Consider the following 25,561-nt stretch of genomic DNA (forward strand, 5'->3'; position numbering starts at 1 on the left):
TATGCTTAGTTGTACATTTTTGTAGTAACACAAAACCTGTACTTACATTTTCTATTGAAAATACTATAAATTAATATTTATGTTTTGTTGCATGCTATGAAAAATATGACAGAATATAACATGAAAGCTATATTTGCATGTTTGAATTATTTATAAATTCAATTTAACCATACCGTGATTTAAAAACATGGAATGTGTGTGCGTTTAAAATAATATGTGATAAACACCTTATTGGAAGCAGAACTATTTCCCACAATCAATTGAAGCACATTCTGTAAATATGTAAACATTTACTATCAGAAACACGTTTTGCCTGATTGCGATACAATCATCTTATATTTGACTGTTTTAACTTTGTCGAAATAAAAGATGTAGTGCAGATTAGCATTGACAACACTTACCATCAGCTGCATAGTTAGGTTTTGTGCCGCAATTAGGCGGTTCCAGGGAGCTGGGAACATGGTGTGAATTTCCACGTTCGTCACACGCCCTGTCAATCCTTCAATCTCAAGCAAAAGTTCTCCAGAACACTCGTCCGAACATTCTACGAAACCAAAGAATTCAAATTGTAATTTGACCAGAGTTTACAATGTGTTATGCTCTAAGTAAATTACGAACTTGCCAGCTCTGTTCGCAGTGGGTAGAGAAACTTCGGTCAAACGGCAAAACAGCACAAATTTGTAAGACGGTGTTAGGCGAAACTTTTCGTCTATTAGGCTTTACACAGTACACACCTTCACACCCGAACTGCGATATGACGTGGCGAGGCATGCACTGGTCACAGATTCGGCCGGAAATTCCATCATCGCAAAGACATTGGCCGGTCGTCTTGTTGCAAGCGCCATCCAATGAGCCAGCAACGTTGCATCCGCACTTTGCACAAAAACCACCAGGAGTAGACGGATCGCCGAAGTAACCGTCTGCGCAACTAGAAAACCACATACAAATGTTTAAAATAACAATATACGATATATAAATTGGACTAACTGCTTAAAATCTCAAAGAAAAAAGAGTTAAATTAGTTTACCAAAATCTCAGCCGTTCAAACAACGTTCGTGAGATGGTCAAACTCGTTACTTGAAAGCCTTTTAGGTAGACTGATATCGGTTTTAGCGAGGTTCACACTTTATTATAATTTACAAGTGGAATTTACTTGCTGAAAACAGACTTACCGATCACAGTGCTTTCCAGTATATCCCATTTTGCACTGGTCGCATGTGTAACTCGATATACCATCAGCGCCATCGGCGTGACAAGTCGGGCTAAAGTTGTTCATTGGATTATCGATTGGACAAGCGCATTTGTGACACGCGTTGTTTGTCAAGTAGTAGCCGGGCAGACAGGCCTCGCAATTCTTTCCGGTAAACTTTTCATCACAATTCTGAAAATTACACTTAACTGTTAGATAACGATAAATTGCAAATAAAATATAACAGTCAAAAATTTAAGCGACAAATGAATCAAAAGTAACAAAAATCGCTAGAAGTTCATAGCCTGAAGTATAGAACTCACTGAGTCATATTGTTATGTGAACCTTTGTTGTTTAGCAGTACGATTTAAAACAAGTCCTGCTTGAAAAACATTTTATTTCTTACCAGGCATCTGCCGGTCCATATATCGCACGTATCGCTGCGGTTGTTGCAGTTACAAGGTTCGCATTTACCATAGCGGGGTCCCTGCTGCACTCGCATATATCCTCCGTCGCAGTTCTGTAATAAATATGTGTTACTCTTCTGTCACACACTGCAGGGACATAACACAATTGCCACAATGAAACTAACCTGGCAAGACAGGCCCTTGTATCCGGGTGGACAAAAACACTGTTCAATGGAATTAGCGCGAGGTAAATTGGTGGCCGCATCACCTCTTCCCACCACGCCGTATTCAGCCAAATCGAGAAACACATCGCTCAACCTAAAACAAGGATATGATCTTATCAAGAACGAACACGTTTAGACAAAGGCCTGAAAAACAGACCTTGACTGTCCCATGAGACGACCGTAGGAGGCTTTAATCAGAAAAAACTCGATGTTATTGAGTAAAGATGCAAACTCCGATCTGGTCACGTTCGCATTGGAATCAAGGTGTGTCCATCCATTCTAAACACATATTTAAACCCAAAGCGTAAGGAAGGTGGCTGAACAAATACATAGAATTATTAAACTAAAAATATGAAATGGTATTACCTCTTGCATTGGGACAACGTACGATCGACTTTGTCCTGTTTGCGGTTCGTCAGAAGTGTACTGAATAGCTATCTTAGTTGCGTTGCCACCGCGTAGCACTACACTGGGTGTCGGGGCATCACTGTACTGGGCAGGTATCGTCGAAACGTAGTAAATGGTGTAACGAAGCTTTCCTCCGTAAGACAGCGTCTAAACAGGATATCATTTAATCTGGTTCTCCACTATATCCCCAATTAGTTTCCCGTTGTATTTTGAAATCATATTCTGTATTGACATTAGCTACATTATTATGTTCGGGTGCATCCATTGGTAAACTACAATAAATATTATTTTAAAAACATAAAGATTTTGAGTATAAAATACGACGGTTGTTTACCTTATCTCCATTAAACTGGGGTGGCAATCGCCAGTAGTATGGCTCGCTGTGCAGACTTCTAGCAACTTGGTTACCATTTAGCTCTACTACACTTCGGCGGGACTCAAGTCCACGCGATCTCTTTGCCACGGTGGTCAGATTCAAGACTTCAACTGGAGCCGAGTTTAAAGATATCTGAGTTAAGACAAGACGCATTACTATATGTAGGTGAGAAAGTGGAACGTTTGCCCAATTATTTTTTTCCTGACACATAACATGTATCATGCAAAGCATCTCTATCACCACAAGCAGGAAAATATCCATTTATTGTCACTTTCACGTTGGCTAAACTGCTATTGTTCTTTAAACTAATTAACAGAAAGCCGTGACTTAACAGTGTACGGCCAGTGAAAATCGCAGAAAAATATTTGCGGGGTGTGTTCAAGATAACGTATTGAAAAGCAGTGCACAAGCTTATAACAGAGTGAAGTATAACAATAATTAAAGGGTTGCATTTTAGAATATAGGAGAAAAACGGTATTTGCCGTTCGCGAAGGAACCAGGTTGTTTCGATTGCAAAAGTCGTACCTTAGAAGTGCAAAGCTTCTATATTGTTAGTGTGGTAAGTATAAAATATTGCCTGCCATATACTATTTTAGGCTAAAGTCATTGCCATTCCGGGTGTTAGCGCTCGGCGTATAGGCCTATGCTTTTTTATACAGAACCTATCACACCGTAACCTCACCACAATCTCAAACGGGTCTTGTAAGACGATCTGTCGGCAAGCATAAAGGCAAAGTTTTTAGTCACGTTCTTATATAGTAAATGTATTTTAAACGACTGTAAAAAAGTATTGCCCACTTTGATTTCAGTTTAATTAATGAACAAGAAACTCTCTGATTTAGAGGTTAAACTTATCTGATCACAAAATGTGTCACGAACAATTTCTTTGTTTTATGGGCTATTTTGACACGATTTTATTGAATTTATACATTTTTTTTCAAATAAGCATGTCAAATATCAACGTGTGAACAAGTCTGTCTGTGTTTTACATACCGGCTGACCCCAGAAATACTGCGCTGCCACCGTACATGAGTCAGTTACGCCTGAACAGAAGCAAGATGAGCAGCCGTCAGAATTCTGGGTTGACAAACCAAAATATCCGGGTGCGCATTGGTCACAACGCTGTCCTATTACGTTTTTCTGATAACAAATTAGTATCGTTATTTGCTGGTTATTATGGTGTTATCAGCTGTAAACTCGTCTATTTTGTGGCCTACCTTGCAATGGCAATTTCCATTTCTTTTGCACTGACAAGTGTCCCCGGAACAATTGGTGCTTACCGTCCCAGCCTTGTTACAGCGACATGGCTGACAGTCCGGAAAGCCGTAAAAGCCGGGCCTGTTAAATTTTTAATTTGGATACTTATTATAATCCGTATTTATCTGCATTCTTCTGTTAGGTCTGTACTTACAAGCAACTTTCGCATTGTCTCCCGGCGTACTTCGCTTCACATTTGCATTGCCCGGTCACAGTATCGCAGCTCGCAGATTGCGATCCTTGTCGACTGCAGTTGCACAACTGTAAGATAAACATTCCAGTAAAGTATTTCGCTACATATAGATTTAAAATATAATTCACCGACCTTGCATCCATCAACGGCGTCCCAGTCGTAGGCATAATCGACGCATTGCATGCAATCACTACCACGTGTGTTCGGCGGACAGACACATTCCCCCGTTAAAACGTCGCAGTTGTCGTTTGTGTGTTCGCAGTTACATTCTAAACAACGGATAAACGAACATAAATACACTTTAAGCAAACCCGCATAATGTCAACGACGAAGACATTACCTACATGCTAGATTACCTATGCATCCAAGCTGACTGAAACCGAAGTAGCCTCGTGTACATGAGGTGCACCGTTGGCCTTCGACGCCCTTTCTACAGGCACAAGATCCGTCCGGATTGCATTGCTGGGACAGGCTGCCGGTGGCGTCGCATTGGCACGGCACGCACATGCGAGCTTCGACACTGAGGTAATGCGCGGTCTTAAAATAAAAGCGCAAACATTAGCACGCGTTGTATCACCGACAATTGTAACTTTCGCTGTGCCGTAACAATTACCTGACACGCGTCACACTTCCTCCCGTAAACACCGTTGAGACAGGGGCACTGACCCGTGACCAGATGACACTGTCTACTTTGAGATCCGACTGGATTGCACTGACATGGTCCGCAGTTTTTGCGTTCAATTGCGTCTCCGTAGTAAGCTGCAAAAACAAGAATGGAACATTTGTTTTAAGGTTGAGAAGCTGATTAAACATTTAGGGCTAATTGAAGGTTGTTATAAGGTGTTGAAGATACTTCAATCATGCTAAAATACAATGCGCTCCGAACAAATCATTTTAATATTTAACCGTTTTACCTGGTTCGCAAATCTCACAATGGTCGCCGGCGGTATGTCCTCTGCAGAATGAACACATCCCGGTTAGTTTATCACAAGTGTTTGAGTTTCCGTTGCAATTACAGGGGCGACAAGAACCGCCAGGCGACGTTGGGCTGCCAAAGTATCCAGTTGCGCAACTGCAAAAAAGTTCAACAACGTTTAGTCGTGGCGCTGACTTGAATGGCAATTATTAGGTTGCTGCTCTCACGATTCACAGCGCTTCCCCGTGTAACCTTCAGGGCATTGCAAGCAGATCATTTCAGCAGTTAGGCGATCCAATCGACATGTTGGACTAAAGTTGTTGCTCGGCGTGAAAAGGGGACAGGAGCATCTGCATACATCACAACCAGTCTGTTAAAATGCCTAATTTGCAATCGAGTTTTGGTAAGCTGTTAATTTTACCTTTGGCAATCACCGATGTTACCTTCGGTCGCATCACCGTAAAACCCAGGCTTGCATCGCTCGCAGTGCATTCCCATGGTGTTGTCACGGCAGGTCTATTGAAATACAAAGACTCGGTGACCATTGACCGAGTTTAACACGCACGGCAGACCTTATCACAGTTTTTTTATATAGTTTTATTAAATACGTACCTGACAAGCACCGTTTAATTTATCACACGAAGGAGAGTGTCCGTTGCACTGACAAGGAAGGCACATTGCACCGTGTCTGGGAAAAAGAGTTATGTTTTGTTAAATTCATCAAAACATTGACACTGTACTGATTTCGCAAGCTAATGAGGCCTGTCATTTTACCTGTAATAGCTATCCGCACAGGTCTCGCACGATAATCCTACAAAACCTTCAGGACAGCGACACTTTTCCACAGAACGTGCTTGTCCACCTTCGCCAGTTTTGGTTGCAGATTGCATGTATACATCACGGATCCTGCAGGTTTAAGAATATACGTTTCATTTTTATTTCTAAATCTATGGTAAAACCACTTTTCTTTATTAATTTAATCAGCATCACAATAACTTACCCTTGCAGTCCAACTTAATAAGTATAATAAAAACAATGTGATGTTCACCTGTAGATTGCACCAGAGTTTCCACTGTAAACAGCTCTAATGAGCAATCGAGTCACGTCCTCCAAGGTCTTCATCAGGTCTTCCTTAGTTGCCCTTTGAAATGTGTTGGCGACCACCCAACCTGTCGAGGCTCCGTTTGTGGTAGCTTCCAGCTTCAGAGAGATTTCTGTTTCCTCTTGCGGGAACACCACACTTCCCATGTAGTTGTACAGGAGAGTTCGTCCGTTGCCCTATGTTTATAAAATTAAATTATTCATCAACGATATCGGGGAAGTTCTATTAACAATTTTTTTTTTACATTTTGTACATCCAAGAAACAAAACATCTACTAATCTTTGTCTATAAAGGTGTATTGTGATCCCGAATAAGGATTGCAAAAATATCGGTTCGGAGCCGATACCTGATTCCAAGTAGTAGTATCGGTACTCGTCCTATACTAGGGTAGTGTCTATGCCGATCCTATACCAAATCATTATGAGTATTTCTGCCATGATTTGCGATTAAACGCAGCATATAACAAAAACAGTAGGATTACGACTAAAAGTAACTAAAATTTCTCAACTCTGAAGCAAATATTGGCTTTATAACGTAAAATTAACAACGTTTAAATTTCACCTATTTTGGGTGTTCAAGAATAGCAATGACGTCATGTGTTATCGCATCGCAATACCTTATGTATAAAATATCGGGTATCGGTATCAGAATAAAATATCCAGTATCGGACATCCCTAATACCGAAAATCAAGTTCGCCGTAATCATTTCTTGCAAGATGTCCTATCCAACGCATACTTAAACTTACTTCTAAAATTACGTCAGCGTCTTGAATAGGCAGGGCTTGCGTCCCTTGAAGGATGTCGTAGGATACGATATATCGCAGGGTCCCACCGTATGACGTCGTGTGCTTTCCTGAAATAATTAAGCGGCAGCATAAATTATCGTGCCAGGCAACAATGACGCTACCACATGCTAAAGGTGGCGACGTGCTCAGGTGGGCTGATACCTGCTCATCGAAATATTAATTACAGACCTCACCTAAATACTGATCGGGTGCTGCCCAGTAATACATAGCTGTTCCCAAAGCCCTCGCCGTGCTGCCATTCTCCACATACGGTTCGCGAAGCTCGTGATCGAAGTCCGGTATCACTTTCCTGTTACCTCTCTTATCTCTTACCTCCCAGTTGTGGTTAGTGTGGATCGTCGACCTGTAAGTCGATATCATTTGAAAACACAAATGTCAATGCAAATTCAATCAGCGCCGCTCAGAAATACAGTACACACCATTTCAGATCGGCTGACATGCATTGACGAGAGACGCCGCTGCAGTAGCAGACTTCGCAGCCTTTTGCGTTCTGTCGCTGCAGGTTGAAAAATCCCTGAGTGCATGTGCCACAAGAGTCGCCCTCGACATTTTCCTGTGGAACAAAAGCGAACCCGGTAACTCTCCTGTTTGGAACTGCTGTTGACAATGATTTGTTGAATTGCTTATACTATTATGTTTGCGGTTTGTTATCTACCGTTGTAAGTGTACACCGACGCTTTCTATGTTTGTTTTAATGATCAAGTCGATAAAACACACGAGTATTTCTGTGCTTTAAATTTTGAAAAAGTCGCTTCTACAGTTAGGTGGGCTGGCCTTTAGTCCAACCTGTCGCTTCTTGATAGGTACTATTTTTTATTCTCGTCTGTATGTATATTCTGTTATATAAGTGCTTTTAAAAAATATTTAAAAACAAATATTGAAACCCTCGATCTAAGCTTTATACAACTGTTGAAAAGGTTTTGTTTTTATTACCTTACAAACGCATCCACCCTCACAAGGATTGTTGTTTTCACTTCCGGCGACATTGCATGAACATGGATCACATCTTGGGTAATTCCGAAATCCGAAAGCACATCTACAACAACCAAGCACGTATAGATCTTTAATTTTTAATTATTATAAACTGTACTAAACCAAAACGTGTCGTTTCACGCCGTTTTATATAGCATTAAATTAACTGTTCAACAGTGCCATGAATCTCACATGTGTAAAATATATTACCGTTTATTATACGTGAACAAACCAGTACTTCTATAGTACCATATGTCTAAAAACGCTTGTTTGACTTAACCGTCGTAAAACATTGCGTATCGAGTGGTAAAAAGAGTCTACCTGTCACATCGACGCCCCATAAACCCTTCCTTGCAGTAGCACGATCCCGGATAAAGGTCGTTTTCGACGTCGACGAACGTGATATCTTTGACGCACATGAAGGACCCGGCGCTCTCAGCAACACGAGTGCCTCCATATGGGTCGCAATCGCACCTCACACACGGGTTTTTGTCTTCTGGTTCGGCATCGAATGGCCGGTAGTATCCGTCGACGCACCTTCATCACAACACACATTCTTCAAACTAGGTTAAAAGCGAATACTAGTTATAGCGTTTATGAACCATTTTTGTCTCCAAGAATTACGTGTCATTAAAGTTTGTAGGTGTATAATAAAAATGATTGGACTATTCAATTCACTGATTGACAAATGTTAATGTAATTCACCGTTGACTGACCGTAACTTAATATGTATTTTCAATGTTTCTTTGTACTGCACTATATAACAACAGCTTACGTTTGACAATTTACTCCATATGTATGATCTCTACATTCAACACAAACACCTCCTCCGATGTATTCACCCTCTAGGTTGATGCTCTCCTTACGATCGGCAATCGCCTGGTCGTAGTAGCACTCTTCCGCGTGACCATGGCAATTACAGGCTGCAAAAATAATTTAATATCTTAAGTCATTTCAAATACACGGCAGTGATAATAACTTGATAGAAAACAAAGTTACATAGCTGTTATTTATGGCAATTTACCTTTACACTGGAATCCGTTGTTTCCCGGCATCCACTTGAGCTGTTGATAGCCAGACCTACACTGTTGGCAGTTTGGCCCCATCGTGTTATGTTCGCATGCGCATTGGAAATGCTACAATTATAAGGAACTATTAAGATGTGAAATTATATTAAAACTAGTGCCTCTTATTTTTTTTGTCGAGCAAATATACATAAAATCCACTAAAGAAACGTCCATGGTTTGTAGGTCGTAGCCTATTTTCGTTGATAATTACAAGTACCACTAGCGCTCCCAATCAGTGTTACATGAAGACCCTATAGGATTGATGAGCACATGTGATTTCAATACATGTTACACTGCTTAGTATATATACGACATAACATGCTATTTAAATATAATCACCCCGGATTCAACATCGGTGGGGCAATTTCTTGCGTGTCCATAACAAATGCACATTCCTCCAATGCTGATATCTTTGATGGAGTAAAAGTACTGTAATAAAAACGTATTTGTTGTAATCTAAAGGTTTACTGCACAGTAAAGTTGTCCAATGCTTGGTATTTTATTCCGATGCCGATACCCGAAATCTTGAGCAAAAAATATCTGATACCAAATGACGTCATTGTTATGCTTAAACAAACAAAAATGATAATTGTAAGGGTCCTAGGCCTAAATTTCCTTGGCGTTAGAAAACATATTTACCGTCGTTTTAATATAATATTTTCTCAGAAATTCATCTTTGAAGATAGCAAACTCTGTGTTGAATTACAAACCATGGATAAAATCCTTGAAATAATTTGTTATCGAATCGAAACCGATAAAGATCTAAAATTATCGGACATCCCTGCCGCACAGCACAGACTTTAGGAATTTGTTTGTTTAAACGATATTAATGCGACTGACGTGGCATTACATAAAAGTCAATTTAACACCATGTGTTTTATTTATTTATTAGAGGTCCTTAAGATTAAGTTAGATTTCAACTGCAAAACGCAGAATCATTTACATTCAGACCATTCTTTATGTGGTCAGGTTAAGTGAATAATTGTGGCCAGACGACGTGTTTTGGTTGCGCCTGCCAATGCAAACGACACAAGGCATGAATTATAGAGGCGGGACAAGGGTCCATTTCCTATAGCTTTTGACTGCACAACACGAACTTTAACAACGGCACTCGTTTGAACGGTGTAAGGTTAATGATATCTTGAATGCGCACTTAACTAGGTGTTGCGCTGTTCTTAGTTCCATCACTTACTATTATACCGGAATCGGAGGCAATCGTGACCCAGGAGCAAAAGGCGAGCTGTTATGCTCGTCCGCACACAAACAAGTTTCGATGTTAATCGCGCGTAATGCGGAAAATCCGATCGCGAGCGTCAATATCCGATAAGACGTTTCTGTGGTCGGTGTATTCACCTGTTACGACGCTGCATGATCAAATGCCAGTCATCCATGTAAGAGTAAATGTGCGCGCACCGGCAATTACACGTGACGCATTGTCAAATAAATTAGATATAGTACACAAACACGCTGACGATAGGTGTCGCTTATCAACAAAGCTGTCCTTCGGACGCCGCCCGCCGGATACTTTCGCTTATATGGGCTACGTGATCTATGTACCTTAAATAGTCGTTGGCTTCGCGTTAAGGCGTTGTATTGTAAGTTTGGGATAGTCTGGTCTGTAGTGGCTTTATCCGATTATGACGCCGTCACAGCTAACCGCGAAATGCGGCACTTGTACCCCCGAAGGTTAAGTTGAAGAGGTTTAGGACACGATCGATAGAGATTGCACTCCCAATTACAATAAATTTGGGCTGTTTAACACAACTGGTTTCTCACAACGCAACGTGACGAAAGGAAAGTACGTTACTTAGGCAATTTTCCATTTTACAGAATATACCGGGAATGCTAATCGGTTCTCGACAGCCGACAATTATCGCGAAGTTTTAGCCAAAACATTTCCAAGGTCCGTGGGATTTTAAGCGATCACTCCCTTCGGTGAGTGCTTCAGCAGGCCGCGGTCGTAGCACGGTCTGCCACGGATAGAGCAACCGCCGAGCAACGCCTGCGTAATCACTTGGACAGCGTAAGATGCCACATCCACGTTTGCAAGTGGCGGCATCAACAAAAATCACGTTCGGCGAGCGCACAAGCCGCGGCGCGGGCGCGTACTTTTTAATTATTCACTTTTATGGCCCATTTAAAGGCTCGCAAACGCCGGACCACAAAACATTGAATGGAAAGTGCGGACGGGAAATCGGATCATTAAGCGTCGAACGATCGTTAACCCAGTGTTTAAACACTGTGCCGCCGGGTCCATTATGAAAGGTCGCCGCTTTTTGTCATGCTTGTGCCTGGATACCAAAAATCTTCTGTGTGGCGCAATCCAATACTCAGGTTTGGGAAATTCGTTTTGTTAAACAATTAATGAAATTGACCAGAAATTCCGATGTCGACGCAGACATAAAAATATTTGCAAACCTGCTGAAATTGTGCATTACTCCTGACGCCACAAGGACACAGATCCTGGGCGACTATGCGCATTTGCCGATGGGTTAGGTGACCTCGACGCCGAATAATGGCACTGCGGAGAAACAAGCGCTCGTTTTCCGCTGAATTTCTTGCTTTTCTTGCATGCGACAAGCGAAACAAACTGTCTGTCAATTTCTGTACATGTTCGGCTGTCAGGCTCACGGTCTCGTTCCACTTGTTTCGAATTTTCGATCGTCCTGTTAACGTTCTCTCGCTTCGAGCGCTGTGGTTGTTAAGTAGTGCAATGATGAACACGACGCAAAGTCGACTACTGCATAATGTCCACATCTTACATTACAGTTACATTAGCTGCCCGAAAATATCTTCAAATTTATTTTCTGTGTATTTTCACGGTGACGAATGTCGACAATATACTTCCACTTTATCAGAACAACAGAAGTACATCAATAGCAAACAAATAAACAAACGCATTTACTTATATATTATCCCTTTATACTTAAGAATACCCTGTTTAAGGACCAAGTACACTTTAATAAACAACACAAACAACACAACTTTTCGTTAACATTTCCTGTTTAGAACACTCCTTAACATGGCAAAACATTTGACCAAACGTATTACGTATGTTTGTATATATATACTACACATATATATACAGAACAAACCATAAATATTTCTAATTTTGCTAAGCTGCCTGTTTATCATTTGAACATCGCACATTGCGTCTCGCGTCTTAACTTCTTTCAAATGATAAGGTGTGATCCTTTCAATCCACTAAGTCACATTGCCTGCTACACCAGCCCTACCTTATCTGGTAATATAATTTCGTCGAGACTAAATATGCCATTCGAACCCATATAGTTCTTTTCGAAATAACGGTAACAGCAACGCGGTGGTGACGATTCTTCTCTTAAGTGGAAAACGCCAATTTTCGCTCGCCCCATTTAGTTTTATCGAAAAAGGGCGAAGGAAAATTGCGACTGCTGCCGCAAGAAGCCTGACTGTCGCAATGTTCGCCACGTTCTGTTATTATGCAATCCTTGAAAAGCAAACAAAATCCGATTTCCATTGTCATCGCTTATAACAATAACAAGACGATATAAGAAGAGCGGGCCGATCAGCGTGACCTTTCAAATCAGGATACATCGCAGTTTGCCATCAGGTTCGCAAGGAATTACTGGGCGTCGTCAAAATAGTCATATTAAATTAATGAATTCAGTAAAGGGTTTAAGGAAGATTAGAAAAGCGACCTACTTTTTCAACATTACCCCTTCGTCAATTACATACTTTACATTGGCCGATCCCGTTCATATTTAAAACTTATAAAATTGATCAGATTCTATAAATATACAACGCTTTGATCTCTTGCAAAAATACGTATCTTAGAGCAGTAGACACTTTGAAATTCTAGACCTGAAAAATCAAAACAAAATTCTAGAGGAAAAAGTCGCACTATCCTCTGACTCACTCGCCGCTTAAACTGGTGAAAAGAACGCGAAAAATCAGTGACAAACAGCAAGTTAGCCTCATTCAGGAGACAGCTGAAGCAAAGCGCGCGATTTACCCAACTCAAATAACCAACAGGGACACGGGGCACGGGCCCATAAAACCCAATCTTTAACGTAAACAAAGCCGCGTGCTCTCCTTAAATGAAATGCGCGTTTGAAAGGCGGCCAGACAAATTGTAACAAGTCACTTTCTACTCGCCGACCGAAACCCGCAGTTTTTCTCGTTGAATGGCGGACGATAAAAATAGTTAACACAAAACGGCGACCCCATTCTGCACACTGCTTTTTCCCTTTAGTTCGATGTCGATAAAATATTGCTCGAGACGCGCAGGCAAATATACTCGTACCGAAAACGACTTCAAAGCAACACAATAAAATATTTTAATACGGCTGTTTACTGTCAATATGTAATTAAACATGGATTTACATATAAGCACATGGTGTAAGTAACACTAAATATTAATCTCGTATTTATAAAATAAATTGTATAAATAAAAGCGCAATATAAGTCATATTAATGACAAATATACGATTTATAACAGTTTTAAAAATGGACATTATAACATTTAATATTTCCAGCAGCAGTAAATTTAAGTTTATTTGTTTTGTAGGGGGATTTATTAGTAAGCATAATGATCTAGTTTTTGAAAATTCACATTTAATGTCACTCTTGTTAATACGGTTTTCTTTCCTCCAATTAAAATAGAAAACCTTCAGTTGAGAAGAAAAAAATGTCTTTAGGGATACACATTACTTTATCATCATAAAACATAAAAGTTCTCGTACCCTTCTCGTGACGGAAGGATCCTGCTGGCTTGGTGCAAAGCCGGAGAGAGGCATAAGGTCGCCGTACAGTGTCCGAATCTTTTGTAGTCGCAAGCGAATATATCGAGCCGACGTAAATTCAACCAACTCTTCTGATGGACTTTCGGCGGTCGGTCGGCCGTTTATTAACGAGACGTGGATCTGCGAAAGACGTGGACTTATAAAACATTTGATAATCGCACGCGAAACTTGCCACCACATGAACCAGAAAGGTCATATCGGCCAACTTGGGATGTTCGGTTCTTAACCTTTTATTCCGATACCGATACCCGATATTTAGGACAAAAGTATCGCGATCCAAACCGATATCAAAAGACGCCATTACTGTAATGAAATTGTTTCCAGTATATTAGTCCAAAGTTTACTTTAGCGGTAAGAATGTCACTTAACTACAGTTGTTAACTTGTTATGTTATGATAAATTTTACTTTTAAGGAAGAATCACCGTGTAAGATCGTTTAACAAGGCTGAACTTTGTCTATTAATTTGGTATCGGTTTGGAACCGATGCCACTCTAATAACGGACAAGTCTTCATAATACAATTGGCATCGAGTATCGGCTTGAATTCGATATTATTAGCAATCAAACTTTTTTAAAACATTCAAAACTAAAAGTCAATCGATCATGCACTGTGGTGGATAGAACAATTTGCACTACAGTGCAGCAGTTTGACAAATATAGTAGTCCAATATTTATGCTGTAAAAACCGTTACACGTCTTCTAACAAAAATAAGTATACCATCATGTAATGTAAAATTTGCTACTGTCATATAATCCTTTGTAAGTGAAATAACTTTTCTACTCTGTGGGTGTACAGCTTACTTATTGCGTCGTTTAGGAACAGAAAATACCTCGCCATTTTGTAGTGGTATAAGCTCGGAGAAATGCGAAGTGCAGAGTACGTCACTGTCCGATCTGTACTTTGGAGCACCGCGACCAGTAGCCCGAATTCCGTACAAACGAGCGCATTCCCTGAAAATACATGTTATCTAAAAATTTTGCAAATGCTTTTTATTACGTACTCGTCAATGTGATTTCATTACGCTTTCAGGGGTGCATCACCGTTGCGCCTACGGATTTTTGACGAGATATATTAATTGTTTAAAAATCAATGTTTTACCTTAGATTCTTGAGTGTGTTCATTACTTCTAAGAGAACAACGTAGAACGGTACATATCATAGGCGAGCTCTAACATCCGAGATTTGTTGCGCAATGTGTGATCGAATACGTGCCCAAGATATTTTACCAGAAACCGAATCATACAGTGACCCACCTATCAGAGATGGCGAAGTACTGCCAAGGAAACCAGTTGACCCCGTCGATGGACTTCTCCAGAATCCAGTTTCCCGGTCGCGGCGCATTCGCCGCCTTTACGATGACGTAAGCCACCTGGAAAACCTTTGAAGTGGCAGAACAACAGCGTAAAGGTAGTGCGCATTGTACTTGGACTAGGCAAAAGAGGGCCAGTGGGCCGCATGCGCCGCCACGCACGCCTTGTCTTGGTAAAAGGGAAAGGCCTCGGCCGGCGTCCAGGTATTAGCGCCGCACAATCGATCTCAAAATGTCATCAGACAGTCACAGCTGCTGTCGCGAACGACGGTCACGTGAGCAAGCAGCTCCGCCAGGCGGCCTGCGCGGCGCCCTTCAAAGGGAAGGGGATCGCAAGATTAACGTCGATTTCGTCGCAGATCGTATCGGCCGCTGCAAAACGGATACTCCTCAGTCGCGCTTTGCCCTTGCGTCACGATAACTCGATAGTTGATGACGGCCGATTGCTTGTGCTTGGCGGTGTTTTCAAACGGGGTGGGGTATTTTTCCAAATTGCGACACGACGATTCGTGTTTTGACAGACTCATTAAATTACGTTTGGCCGTTAATATTATTAAAATATCCAGTTTCCCTTAAAAAAATAACTATTCGTATTTGTTACGAGATAGGAAGATTCTTCATGGTACTGCGCGTGGATTGTTAAACTTTTCATTAAGACTTAACTTCGACATATATTTCAAACCAATTTCAAACCTAAAACGCCTTACTGAGATAGGCTGAAGTATATCGAAGTGCGAAAATTTTTGCCTAAAATGCGACTTAAGCCAAGTCAAAATTGGATACACATTTTTGCGTAAATCTGGTTATCCGCAGCCGGGTTTCGTGAGTGGATATGACACCGCTTTTGGGATATAGCGTTTGCTGCGGCTTGGGTGAAACCGCAGGCTGCGTAAGGTTTCTCTCTGCGGGAAATCTACTTTGCTGCTCGACACGACGACTCTGTACCACGTGGCATTGTTTTGCCCGGTGACGGAGATTGCGTGCCAAGATTAGGCCGCTTCCAATTATTTCCAACGCCGACCATGCACCTTGTTACGATTTCGGTGGCCAGCTCACTAAACGCTTCCCATTCGCACGCCGAAATTCGCCTAAGCGAAACGTCAAAATATCATCGTCATTATTTCGAGGATTTCTGACTGCACTTGTCGGTTTGCCTTCGGCGGCAAGTCGACGCGCATTTTGCCCGCCAAGTTACACTAATTGCATTCGTTAAACAACCTCGCGTGCGGCAAGGTATATACCCGTCCGTGGAAGACTGCTTGAATGTAAGTTTTCGCGCAAATGTGGTGTTGACCGGGGTTTGACATGGCAATCATAAGAACCTTTCCAAGTGTAGAAGGTCAAAGAGTTTGACTTGCATATAGCTGACGTGGTTTCTAATTGAAAATCGAGTTTGTTCAGACATGGGCAGCCTCAGCTTTGCGTTGTGATGAGTAAAAGGTGTAACCCGATATTCTCTAATTGTGCTCTTCTAATATGACGACAAAGGTTAGGTAACCGGATGTCTTTAATAGGGTTGCGATGTGTTGCTTAATGCTCGCCTAAAAATTACAGGAACGTTGTTTAGGCACCGCTTTATAAGGAATTGATAAAATCTACTCATATCGAAATATTGTTATTATAATTCCGATTAACCTACAATCACAGGAGAATTACAAAGCAGGTTTAAAAGCATTTCTGCTCATTTGAAATCATTACGGTGCGCCACGAACTTGAGAGGAATCCGTTGAGTGGTTCAATCGCCAATTTCGTTTCATGGCTGTATGTCGAAACAATTTACGAATAATTTTAGTCAACCTCAATTGAAATTGCTGGGGAGGAATTGAGGTTACGCCCATCGAGCAATTTCAGAAAGCAATGCGTCTAATTCAATGATACGTTACTAAATATTTCTTTGAAGCTTATATCCATCACATTTTCTATCTTAATACTTTGAGATTGTGTTTTGAAATTAAGTAAATTGCAGCGCCTGAAAATGCTTTTGATGAAAGGTTTTACTTTAACGCTTTTTGTGACAAATCCAGTCCGGGCTGTTATCATATTATACAGCGTTAAAAAAATTGAGCAATTTTCCACTTTCGTCTAAACGAAATACGCTTTCTAAAATGATGTTCACAATTTTACTAATTTTTATTATAACAAAGACGATGCGAACTCGATCCAAATTCCCTGTTATTGGGTTTTCGCCAGTACGTCATTCACTACAAACTGGTGATGCATGGCGGACTCTTTTTGATGAAGTCGCGCGACCCCAAAACACTCGCGCTCTGTCTGCGAGGTAGCGGGTTGTTCGTTGCTAATAACTTTCTCTGTGCTCTCGTGCACATTACGTCATTTTCGGAGCGACGACCCACGCCTAGATTTTCCGTGTCAAGTTCGCGTTTTCCGCCAAGCATCAGTGAGGTGAACAAATCTATTTACGAGTTTTTATCTATATTATGGTCTTCGCTTGCCAACCGACCACAGCGAACTCGAAAAAGACAATTCAGTGTTCACTTTATGCTAATTTCAATAACAGCACGCCAAACCCTTCGAGGGGTGGTATTTTATCACTAGGTTTTGCTCCATGCAAACTCACCGAAACTTATGACCTATAACAGATCTACAAGTGACCGCTATACTGTTAGTTGCCATGAGTCAAGACTGTAAACCGTTAAGGCCTACGCCCTGGCCGTGATATTTACCTGAAAAAACGGTCGACTTCCCTATAACGGACAGTTCAAACGTTAGGGCCGGAGTACAAACATAGACACTTTCCCCCGATTGGATTACCCCTGTTCAAGTGCCCCACCTTCAAACAGCTCCACAGGCCCATTGTTAAATTCGCGACCCAGTTGCTTTTGAAAAGCTGGCATTTCCGACGTGATATTCAGTAGGTCTCTGGAGTCGCAAGGGCTTATTATGTACCAAACGTTTAGTTTTCCACGTTTAGGAGCTCTTGTGTCAACAAACCTACGGTATGATGATCGCATTCCTGAGTGACAGATTTGCGTTCTACAGAGAATTCACCTATAAAAACGATTGGTTAACTAACTTACTTGCTTGAGATCCAAGTTAATCGTGACATAATGATACTGATATCCCTGATCGATGGTAGGACTTTGCCACCAATGTCCTCCTTGCCCATCTATGGCGTATTGAATTGGGTGCCGTTTGAAAGGGTTGGAACTGTGGCTGTCGCATATCTGGTAACGTACGACATAAGTGTACTGAATAGATTATTTTAAAGCAATATTTTATGGAAACGTTGCACCTAAAATCGAATGTGGATAACCAACAATGAGAACGCTTTATTAAGTATTATTAACGTAAATAAATAACGTTTGTTGTTTTAATCGATTAAAATGTCAACTATTTCAAACCGTAATCTAAGGATAACCAAAACTGATTTTTTTTAACATTGAAATCAAGATTTATTGTTTAGCAGAATTCAAATATTAACAATAGAACGGAATAAATGACATGCAACTACCAGCATTACCGAGCACTGTTGGTTGCGGAACCTTCTCCTGTCCACGTGTTCCACCAGTCTGCAATACTTGACCGGACCATGGTTACCACATGTTGCATTAGCGGTGATGTGGGCTTGGCTGGCAAGATTTACAACGGATGGAAAGAGGCCTGCGATACACCAAACAAGAAGAATGGTTAGGATTGTAGGAACACGATGTTTTCTAAAACCAAGGCACAGTTGAACTCTAATCGCTTTTAGGGAAGTGACCGCAGTTTTAACATTGCATATTCGGTCGAAATTGATATAACATCGTCGTTTTTTTTATGTATGCAAACGGGATGTATAACACATTAAGCCTCTTTACATGAGCAAATTAAATGAGCAAAACAAACCGTTCAGAACTATAATGGATTTGCCCCCGACTTATCTCAAATTCCCGTAACGCTGGTTAGATTTGCTTTTTCTAATCGGGTCTTAAGCCACTACTCGCTGGTGGTTAGAAGTGCACGGTAATCGAGGTTTACAGCAAAGGGTGGAGTGTGTGTACTTGTTTACGATTACGAAGGCGAAACAAGGTCGGCAGGTCAAGTGCGTTGTGTTTATTTTTAGCCCATTAGTCCGACACGTTAAATGAATCGGGATGTGTAGTCAACGCGACAATCGACACTGACTTACGCTGATCATTATTTATGTTCGAAGGTGTTACAACAGGTTGGGCGAGCATCCCGTAATCGAGCATTTGCGGTGTGGTAAAGTGGGCGTATCGTCTCCTGTCCAGAGATGTGGCATATGTTCTGCTACCTTTAGTGGCTTCAACAAAGCAAGTTTGCCACAACGCCAGCAAGACGATTAGCACTAGTGTTTTGGTCAAGTAGGTGTGGGGGTAACAAGACTGTTGTATTTTTCGTTTCTTTAACGTTTCTTTCGGCTGCCTATCTTTAAAAGTGACGCACTTTAAAGATCGACAAAGGCCCGTATATTGAGATAGAAGATATGATTTGTACCAGGAACAGTGGAAACACTTCAGCCGAGATATGGTGGAAAACAATAAGTTGCAGTGATTTCGCCTTGCGGTTTTGCACGTTGAGCAATCGGTGATATCCTTCCTGCGCAAAACATTGCAAAGTGTCGTTGTATGCTGAAACTTGAAATTAACCCTTGACATCGCTCGATCTTTGAAAGTTCTTTCGTTCGATTGGTTTACAGCACATTCAGTGGTTCTCAAGAAGAAGCAAAACTCTGGCAAAGGCATGTTTGCCATATCAAACTGATTATGTGATTTTTGAAATGTACTTTTTCCAGTTTTGTTACTATTTGCCGCAGACTCTATTAATCCATTGTGGCCTTCAAGCGGCATGATGAAGTTTGTTTGGTGTCCTTCTACACATGCATTATCTTGTCACATTTGCAACACAGCATTTAAAGCCTTATCATTTGGTTTACGTTACCTTCAACAAAATTTGAAAAATAAGGGATGTTGTAGTGTATTTGATTTTGCATCACGACCAAACCCACTTGTTTTCTTTTTTAAACTATATACCGCATCATTCTTATACATGTAGCAATACGTTTTCACATGATGTAATATCACTTGGGGAGAAGGATACGCTTGCTATAACCCTAAAATCTACTTTAACTAGACCAATTTATGGGGTTTTGCACAACAAAGCAAACATGTCAACACCCGTCCGAAAACGGGATCGGGGTGAAAACAGGGTAGCTTGACAAGTTGTTTCATCCGTTTCGCTTCAAGAGATTAAAATATACAGCTAATTAAAACGCTTGTGTAATATCGAAACTCCAATAGAGTTACTTTAAACATAATCGAGCAACCAAGTATATAAAACTTACAGCGAATCTACAAGATCAACACTGCGAGCGTGGGTATAAAAGCTGGCTGCCAGACAACACGTCGCCGTCCCGGAAACAACCAACAATGGGTTCATTCCAAAAAAGAAAATGTTATTAGACATCACGGGTGTCTATCCACGTATCGGTAAAACGCTACTGGTAACAGTCTGCGGTGTAGGTGCCAATAGACTCCTATCGGTGGTTAATAATCCAGTTTGGCAGTAAAGCACTGACAAAGCGCGCTTAAATACGTCGCATAAAATGCCGTGAAATCCGAATGACTGAGGCTTGACCTCAAATATATTGCTCAACACTTTGCGACTCAAAATGGATTGACAGTTTATCTTGTCGGAATATATCCCGCGACAGCGTGACACGAATTAATGCGGCGCCGCCAGACAAAGCTCAAGCTGAAATTGATGATAAGCGGCCGACGTTGGCTGCAAAAGCCAATAAGCCACACGCTGTGCCAAGCAGTATTGTTAGTTACGTCGCTGCAACGCCAGGGAGAAGAGTTTAGATGTGCGTGAAATTTTACTTTCACGCATTCACCCTACATTCGCCAAAGAGCAAAAACCATTAGCATAGTTGTTGCCATTCTCGTATTTGTCTTCATTAGGCGAATAAAACACGTGGTGTAAACAAAGTTATCTGACAATTTTCACGGTTATTTATTTACTAATCCTAAATATTTGACACTGCTAAATACCGCTTTAGCGAAGCCTTGTCCTCTTTTCGTCTATCGCAACCGCATCTAATCATTAATACGATTTACTACATTTGACGAAAACATCGCACGTAAAACCGACAATTTAGCATCGAGAGAATCTTGTTCGGTTTGCAGAATACTAAGTGAGCCTGTCCCGCGCGCAGGTTGGCTAACTGTCTGACCTGTCGCGACATACGCCAAGAAAATGATCTCGGCAAAACTAAAATTTGTCAAAAATAGATTGCAATTTTCTGTCTGGTATTTAGACTAGTGGTGATAGAGGATTGCAATTAAATTGCCAAAACCGCATAATCACATAATTTACTATGTCTCAACATTCAGTTACCATCTGATTTTCATTTCTTTTTATACGTTTATCAAAAACTATCGAGTCGGTAACTCATTAAAATGTGTTTGCAGAACGAAGACGTACGCTGTCTAGAATAAGCTTGGTTTATTTACCAAATGCAAGCTCTGACTGGCAACATAACTTTCACAGTTACAATGGTTTACCTAAACTCGATCTCAGGTCTCAACTTGACGGATATATCGCTACGGCTGCAGATTAGGGCCTTGGAGTGGTGCCAGCGTTCCAATTAATTCCCAATCAGATTAAAATAGGATATCACAAGCTAAACGCTACGCTTGTCGCTGAAACAAGGCCACTCTGACACACATGGTCAGCTGCGGCGATTTTAAACCATAAGCACCCTTAACAGGATATACCCACTCGGTTCAAGGCCGCACTTCTTTGACAAAAACGTTGAAAACATTGCCTAAAACTAAGCTCAGCGCGCGATTATGAGTTTCTTACGGCCGTCTTTAATGTTCGACTTTGTGCTTAGAGCGGCGTAATGTATTTATCGCGAGCATCAACAATATAGGACTTCGCAGTCTATTTCGGCAACACGCGACAAATCTACGAAAAACTTCTGGTCGTACCTTTCTCTCGTCGGTTTATGGCGCAACGGCGACGTCGTCAAATCCAAATTAAAATCGGTCAAATTTTATTGTCGTACGTTCGTTCTGTAAAAACCACGACAACTGCGTGGACCTTAAAAATCAACACAACCTTTGCTGAGGAAGTAATGTATATTTAATATACGGTATAACGTTTGGTTTCTAAATTAGCCAGTTTTGTGTTGCTAGGTGTGCTGCACGCGCTATTATTGAACTGCACTCACAAAGCACAGCATCCAATTTGCTTTCACATCAATGAGCGGTAAGTTGAAAGCGGCGCACGCATTGTCGTCAGTTGGACTGAAACCTGCGTTTCTATTAATGTGTGGCTCTTTGGGGCTGATAACTGGGACGGGCGGGACCTTTAGCCGTGACCTCTCTGTTCCCATAGAGTTGTTTGAGGAGAGGCGGGTGTCTGATGCTGGTTATTCACTGTAGTAACCGGACACGATAAGTAGTCTAACTGAATTACGTCGGCGTCATTAGCACAGGCTGACGAAGCGGTCAACTTGCCTAAATAACACTATTTGGAAGCCCTTCTTGCTCGAAATACATTTTTGCCGCAAACTCAGTTAATCTACTAAATCTCTTGAGCATGCGAAGTATAATAAGTCTCTCGACGCTACACGGCACTTCAAACTACGCCGTTTCAGGGATGTTCGTAGCGCAATTCAAAATATTAAAGTATGCGTCAAGTGACCCTCGACCTAACTAAGTAACATTTTTCGACCAAATTGTAACGTGTCGGTATGGAAAATATAATCAACTCTTGACTCCTTTCTTTTCAAATGACCGTTTGTTTGTTTCGCCGACGATGAGTTGGGTTTGGGATTGCGAATTTTCAAAACGTTTACACCCAGGTTGTAAGCGATCACAATATCCGCACGGCTTATTACATACTTTTACAACATCAACCAACATCTTTCGTTCACTGTGCAAGCCCTTAAGATGGCTTAAGAGGGTACAATAGCTTTCGTGAAAACTCCGTGTTTTAGCGGATTTCCAGATCTACGAACAACCCTGGGACGAAAGCGGAAACAGCTGTAAGAAACTCACCTGACTGCGTATATTTGTCAGAATTGTGACCAGAACACGTGCTTTGGCCGTTGTTTCGTTAATCTTTGTCAACATAACGTTTTTAGTTTGTCGAATGGATTTTGTTACAATAATCTTATAAAGAAAATTATTATTATTCAATCTAAGCTTTTTTAGTTTTTTTGATTATTTTTCTGTTTAGTTTAACTTAAAGAAGTTATTTCAATCAAAATGTGTAGTATATCTATATGTTTTATCGGTTTACTCAAATATCTCTAAACCCCCAGGTGATTGTGTGGACTTGAATTGTTTGTGATCAGCAAGTACCAATATGCGATTTATTCTGATATAAAGAACAAGAACAAACAAAGGCAAGTGTTTAAACAATTAGGAATAACGTAATGCATTCACTATAAGTCTCAAGCCTTCAAAGGCTATTATATATTTTGTTATTTTATTTTGGTGAACCACGGTTTTGCTTGCCTAACAAATGCGTTGATTGTTTTTTGTTATTGTAATATGTTTTTGAATTGTTTGAAACATGAACCGTTTTGATTGCTTGTTTACATTTAATGAATTTATTTCACGTTGCGTAATCCTGAAGCGTTTGTCCTACACGTGCCGATTGCGCACAGCTTCAGCGTGCAATTAGTTTTGCCATTATTCTACGATATTACCATTACGTAAGGACCGTAAGGACTAAAGGAGCATAAACACAAGAAAGGACAAATTCCACACGCTTCAGGTTAACACCAATTTTATTTTCAGGTGAATGGCATTACGCGCATAACTTTGCCAATGTCGCTGCAACACAAAGGGTCGGTTCCGCAACGGCGCGCCTACCGCTCGCTAATAAACCGCTTACATTATTTATAACTTGTCTGGCTGTTTTTTATTCAGCACTGTCACGAAACAAGGATTAAACACTCGATTCGCCATTGGTCGCTTATTTAATACTCTAGCACAAAACTGTGTAGTGAGGTATTGAGCAACACAATCCTTGGCAGACTTTCGTACTATTTCATTTAGCCACATCGGCAATGAAATCTGCGTATTGGTTTTGCCACTTAACAATGCCAGTTTTACAGCGTTTTAAAAACCGTAATAGGTTTGCAGAAGCAACTTATTTCCGCGGCACATTTGCGAAAAATTGCCTGATTATCGCCCGTCGCTTTTCTTGTTGTGACATACCTTGCTGAATGAGCGAACATCCTCCTACGCCATTCAGTGGACTGTCTGGCAAGCGCCTGCTAATTGACGCTTATTATATTGGATTTAATGCTCGTAATCTTGTCTTAAACTGCCACCTACCGTGTCATTATTGGACAACGGAGCGCCACTGGTACTCGAGCATTGGCGCGTATTCTGTGTGATGGCACATTAATTTTATTTATTTTTACCTTGATGTCATTGGCTTTCAGGTAATGTTTTATTACCACGCCCGTCGCGCTTGCCGCGTTACCTATACGTAAGCAGAAATTCTTACTCGCATTCAAGACTATAAGGTAGGTTGACATGTGGTTATGAGCAAGCTTTTTAATCACGCGTGTCCATTGTGCGCCCTAAAATCTGCACCTCCGTATGTAAAAACACATAGGCATAACAACGTTTTAAAGTGAGGTAATCGTGTATCGCAAACTATCCACACAACAAGCGCGATTTTGTGCAGGAAGGAAGCAGCACCAGACGGCTATCCCAAACCCCTTTCTTTCCCTTGTACCTATATAACTTTTATTCAGTTTAGTTTAACGGCGCGCTTGGCCACCAGACCGGATTACGACAAGAAATCTCTTGTCTGAGTACACTTCCGTACTTCACCAACAAGCTTTAATTTCCCCTAAACCAACATAAGTTCAGAATGCTCAAGTGAACTATATTTGTATATTGTTAAAAACGAAACATGACCAGTTCAGAGGGCATTTTTTATTTTTAAGATGATGACACATGTACCATTAAGTTACAAGGTCTTCCTCCCGTCTGTCAGTTATCAACCAAGTCGAGTGATGCGCGTTTCTTTTGCCAATCTGCGTTTTTGCATGAACAGCGTGCGAAGCGTCCAGTGGCAAAGTCGGTAATTGGCCGTGTCGAGCGAAGTCGAAAAGATACGGCCGACGAGTTATAGGCCGACATGTATCAACATTTCGTGACGCACAAGACCGCTTGCGGGACAACGCGAAAAAAGAATCCTTGTGAATTCAGCCAGAATGCTAAGAGGTACAATGTGTTTTGACGCCAATAAGTTCACAAAGCCAAATTAAACGCGACTAAAACGACTTGACAAGGTAAAAATTTCCAAAGGCATACGATATTTTATGAAATCGGATTGAAAACCTAACTTATTTTTTTAACCTCAACATTTCGCCGATACATTTAATTTAATACCACGTAAACTACAGTAATTTGTTTATTGGTGTAAATCGACAAGGCATCACAACGTAAAATCCATTTGTTATATATTAAAATGTTATATAATAAAAATATATCATATTAATGATGAAATGGAAATGAAAAAAATTCGGATTTCCATATTTGCGCCATACCT

The 25,561-nt window shown here is 40.9% G+C and overlaps 1 protein-coding gene across 1 annotated transcript in view; it reads right to left on the minus strand.

Annotated features, from left to right (window-relative positions):
* The window catches only part of LOC146148130 (laminin subunit alpha-2-like), a 30,899-nt gene extending 11,654 nt beyond the window's left edge, over positions 1 to 19,245 (minus strand). Inside the window, exons 1-35 of the mRNA XM_083388012.1 lie at positions 19,140 to 19,245; positions 18,492 to 18,631; positions 18,049 to 18,195; positions 14,955 to 15,079; positions 14,532 to 14,652; positions 13,642 to 13,821; positions 9,257 to 9,346; positions 8,875 to 8,986; positions 8,626 to 8,773; positions 8,172 to 8,387; positions 7,812 to 7,914; positions 7,298 to 7,431; positions 7,052 to 7,221; positions 6,819 to 6,925; positions 6,019 to 6,248; positions 5,745 to 5,876; positions 5,583 to 5,658; positions 5,392 to 5,486; positions 5,198 to 5,320; positions 4,969 to 5,126; positions 4,668 to 4,813; positions 4,411 to 4,591; positions 4,187 to 4,323; positions 4,016 to 4,122; positions 3,822 to 3,942; positions 3,598 to 3,744; positions 3,287 to 3,316; positions 2,563 to 2,736; positions 2,187 to 2,375; positions 1,978 to 2,099; positions 1,782 to 1,914; positions 1,596 to 1,709; positions 1,173 to 1,381; positions 735 to 928; positions 402 to 544 (exon numbers count right to left, since the gene is read on the minus strand). Of these exons, the coding sequence (XP_083244138.1) occupies positions 402 to 544; positions 735 to 928; positions 1,173 to 1,381; positions 1,596 to 1,709; positions 1,782 to 1,914; positions 1,978 to 2,099; positions 2,187 to 2,375; positions 2,563 to 2,736; positions 3,287 to 3,316; positions 3,598 to 3,744; positions 3,822 to 3,942; positions 4,016 to 4,122; positions 4,187 to 4,323; positions 4,411 to 4,591; positions 4,668 to 4,813; positions 4,969 to 5,126; positions 5,198 to 5,320; positions 5,392 to 5,486; positions 5,583 to 5,658; positions 5,745 to 5,876; positions 6,019 to 6,248; positions 6,819 to 6,925; positions 7,052 to 7,221; positions 7,298 to 7,431; positions 7,812 to 7,914; positions 8,172 to 8,387; positions 8,626 to 8,773; positions 8,875 to 8,986; positions 9,257 to 9,346; positions 13,642 to 13,821; positions 14,532 to 14,652; positions 14,955 to 15,079; positions 18,049 to 18,195; positions 18,492 to 18,631; positions 19,140 to 19,203 (4,818 nt within the window). The 5' untranslated portion in view covers positions 19,204 to 19,245. The remainder of the gene's footprint in view (positions 1 to 401; positions 545 to 734; positions 929 to 1,172; positions 1,382 to 1,595; positions 1,710 to 1,781; positions 1,915 to 1,977; positions 2,100 to 2,186; positions 2,376 to 2,562; positions 2,737 to 3,286; positions 3,317 to 3,597; positions 3,745 to 3,821; positions 3,943 to 4,015; positions 4,123 to 4,186; positions 4,324 to 4,410; positions 4,592 to 4,667; positions 4,814 to 4,968; positions 5,127 to 5,197; positions 5,321 to 5,391; positions 5,487 to 5,582; positions 5,659 to 5,744; positions 5,877 to 6,018; positions 6,249 to 6,818; positions 6,926 to 7,051; positions 7,222 to 7,297; positions 7,432 to 7,811; positions 7,915 to 8,171; positions 8,388 to 8,625; positions 8,774 to 8,874; positions 8,987 to 9,256; positions 9,347 to 13,641; positions 13,822 to 14,531; positions 14,653 to 14,954; positions 15,080 to 18,048; positions 18,196 to 18,491; positions 18,632 to 19,139) is intronic.
* Positions 19,246 to 25,561: the final 6,316 nt, after the last annotated feature.

The sequence above is a fragment of the Ascidiella aspersa genome, chromosome 4 (assembly GCF_963924565.1).
Source record: "Ascidiella aspersa chromosome 4, kaAscAspe10.2, whole genome shotgun sequence".
Classification (NCBI taxonomy): Eukaryota; Metazoa; Chordata; class Ascidiacea; order Phlebobranchia; family Ascidiidae; genus Ascidiella; species Ascidiella aspersa.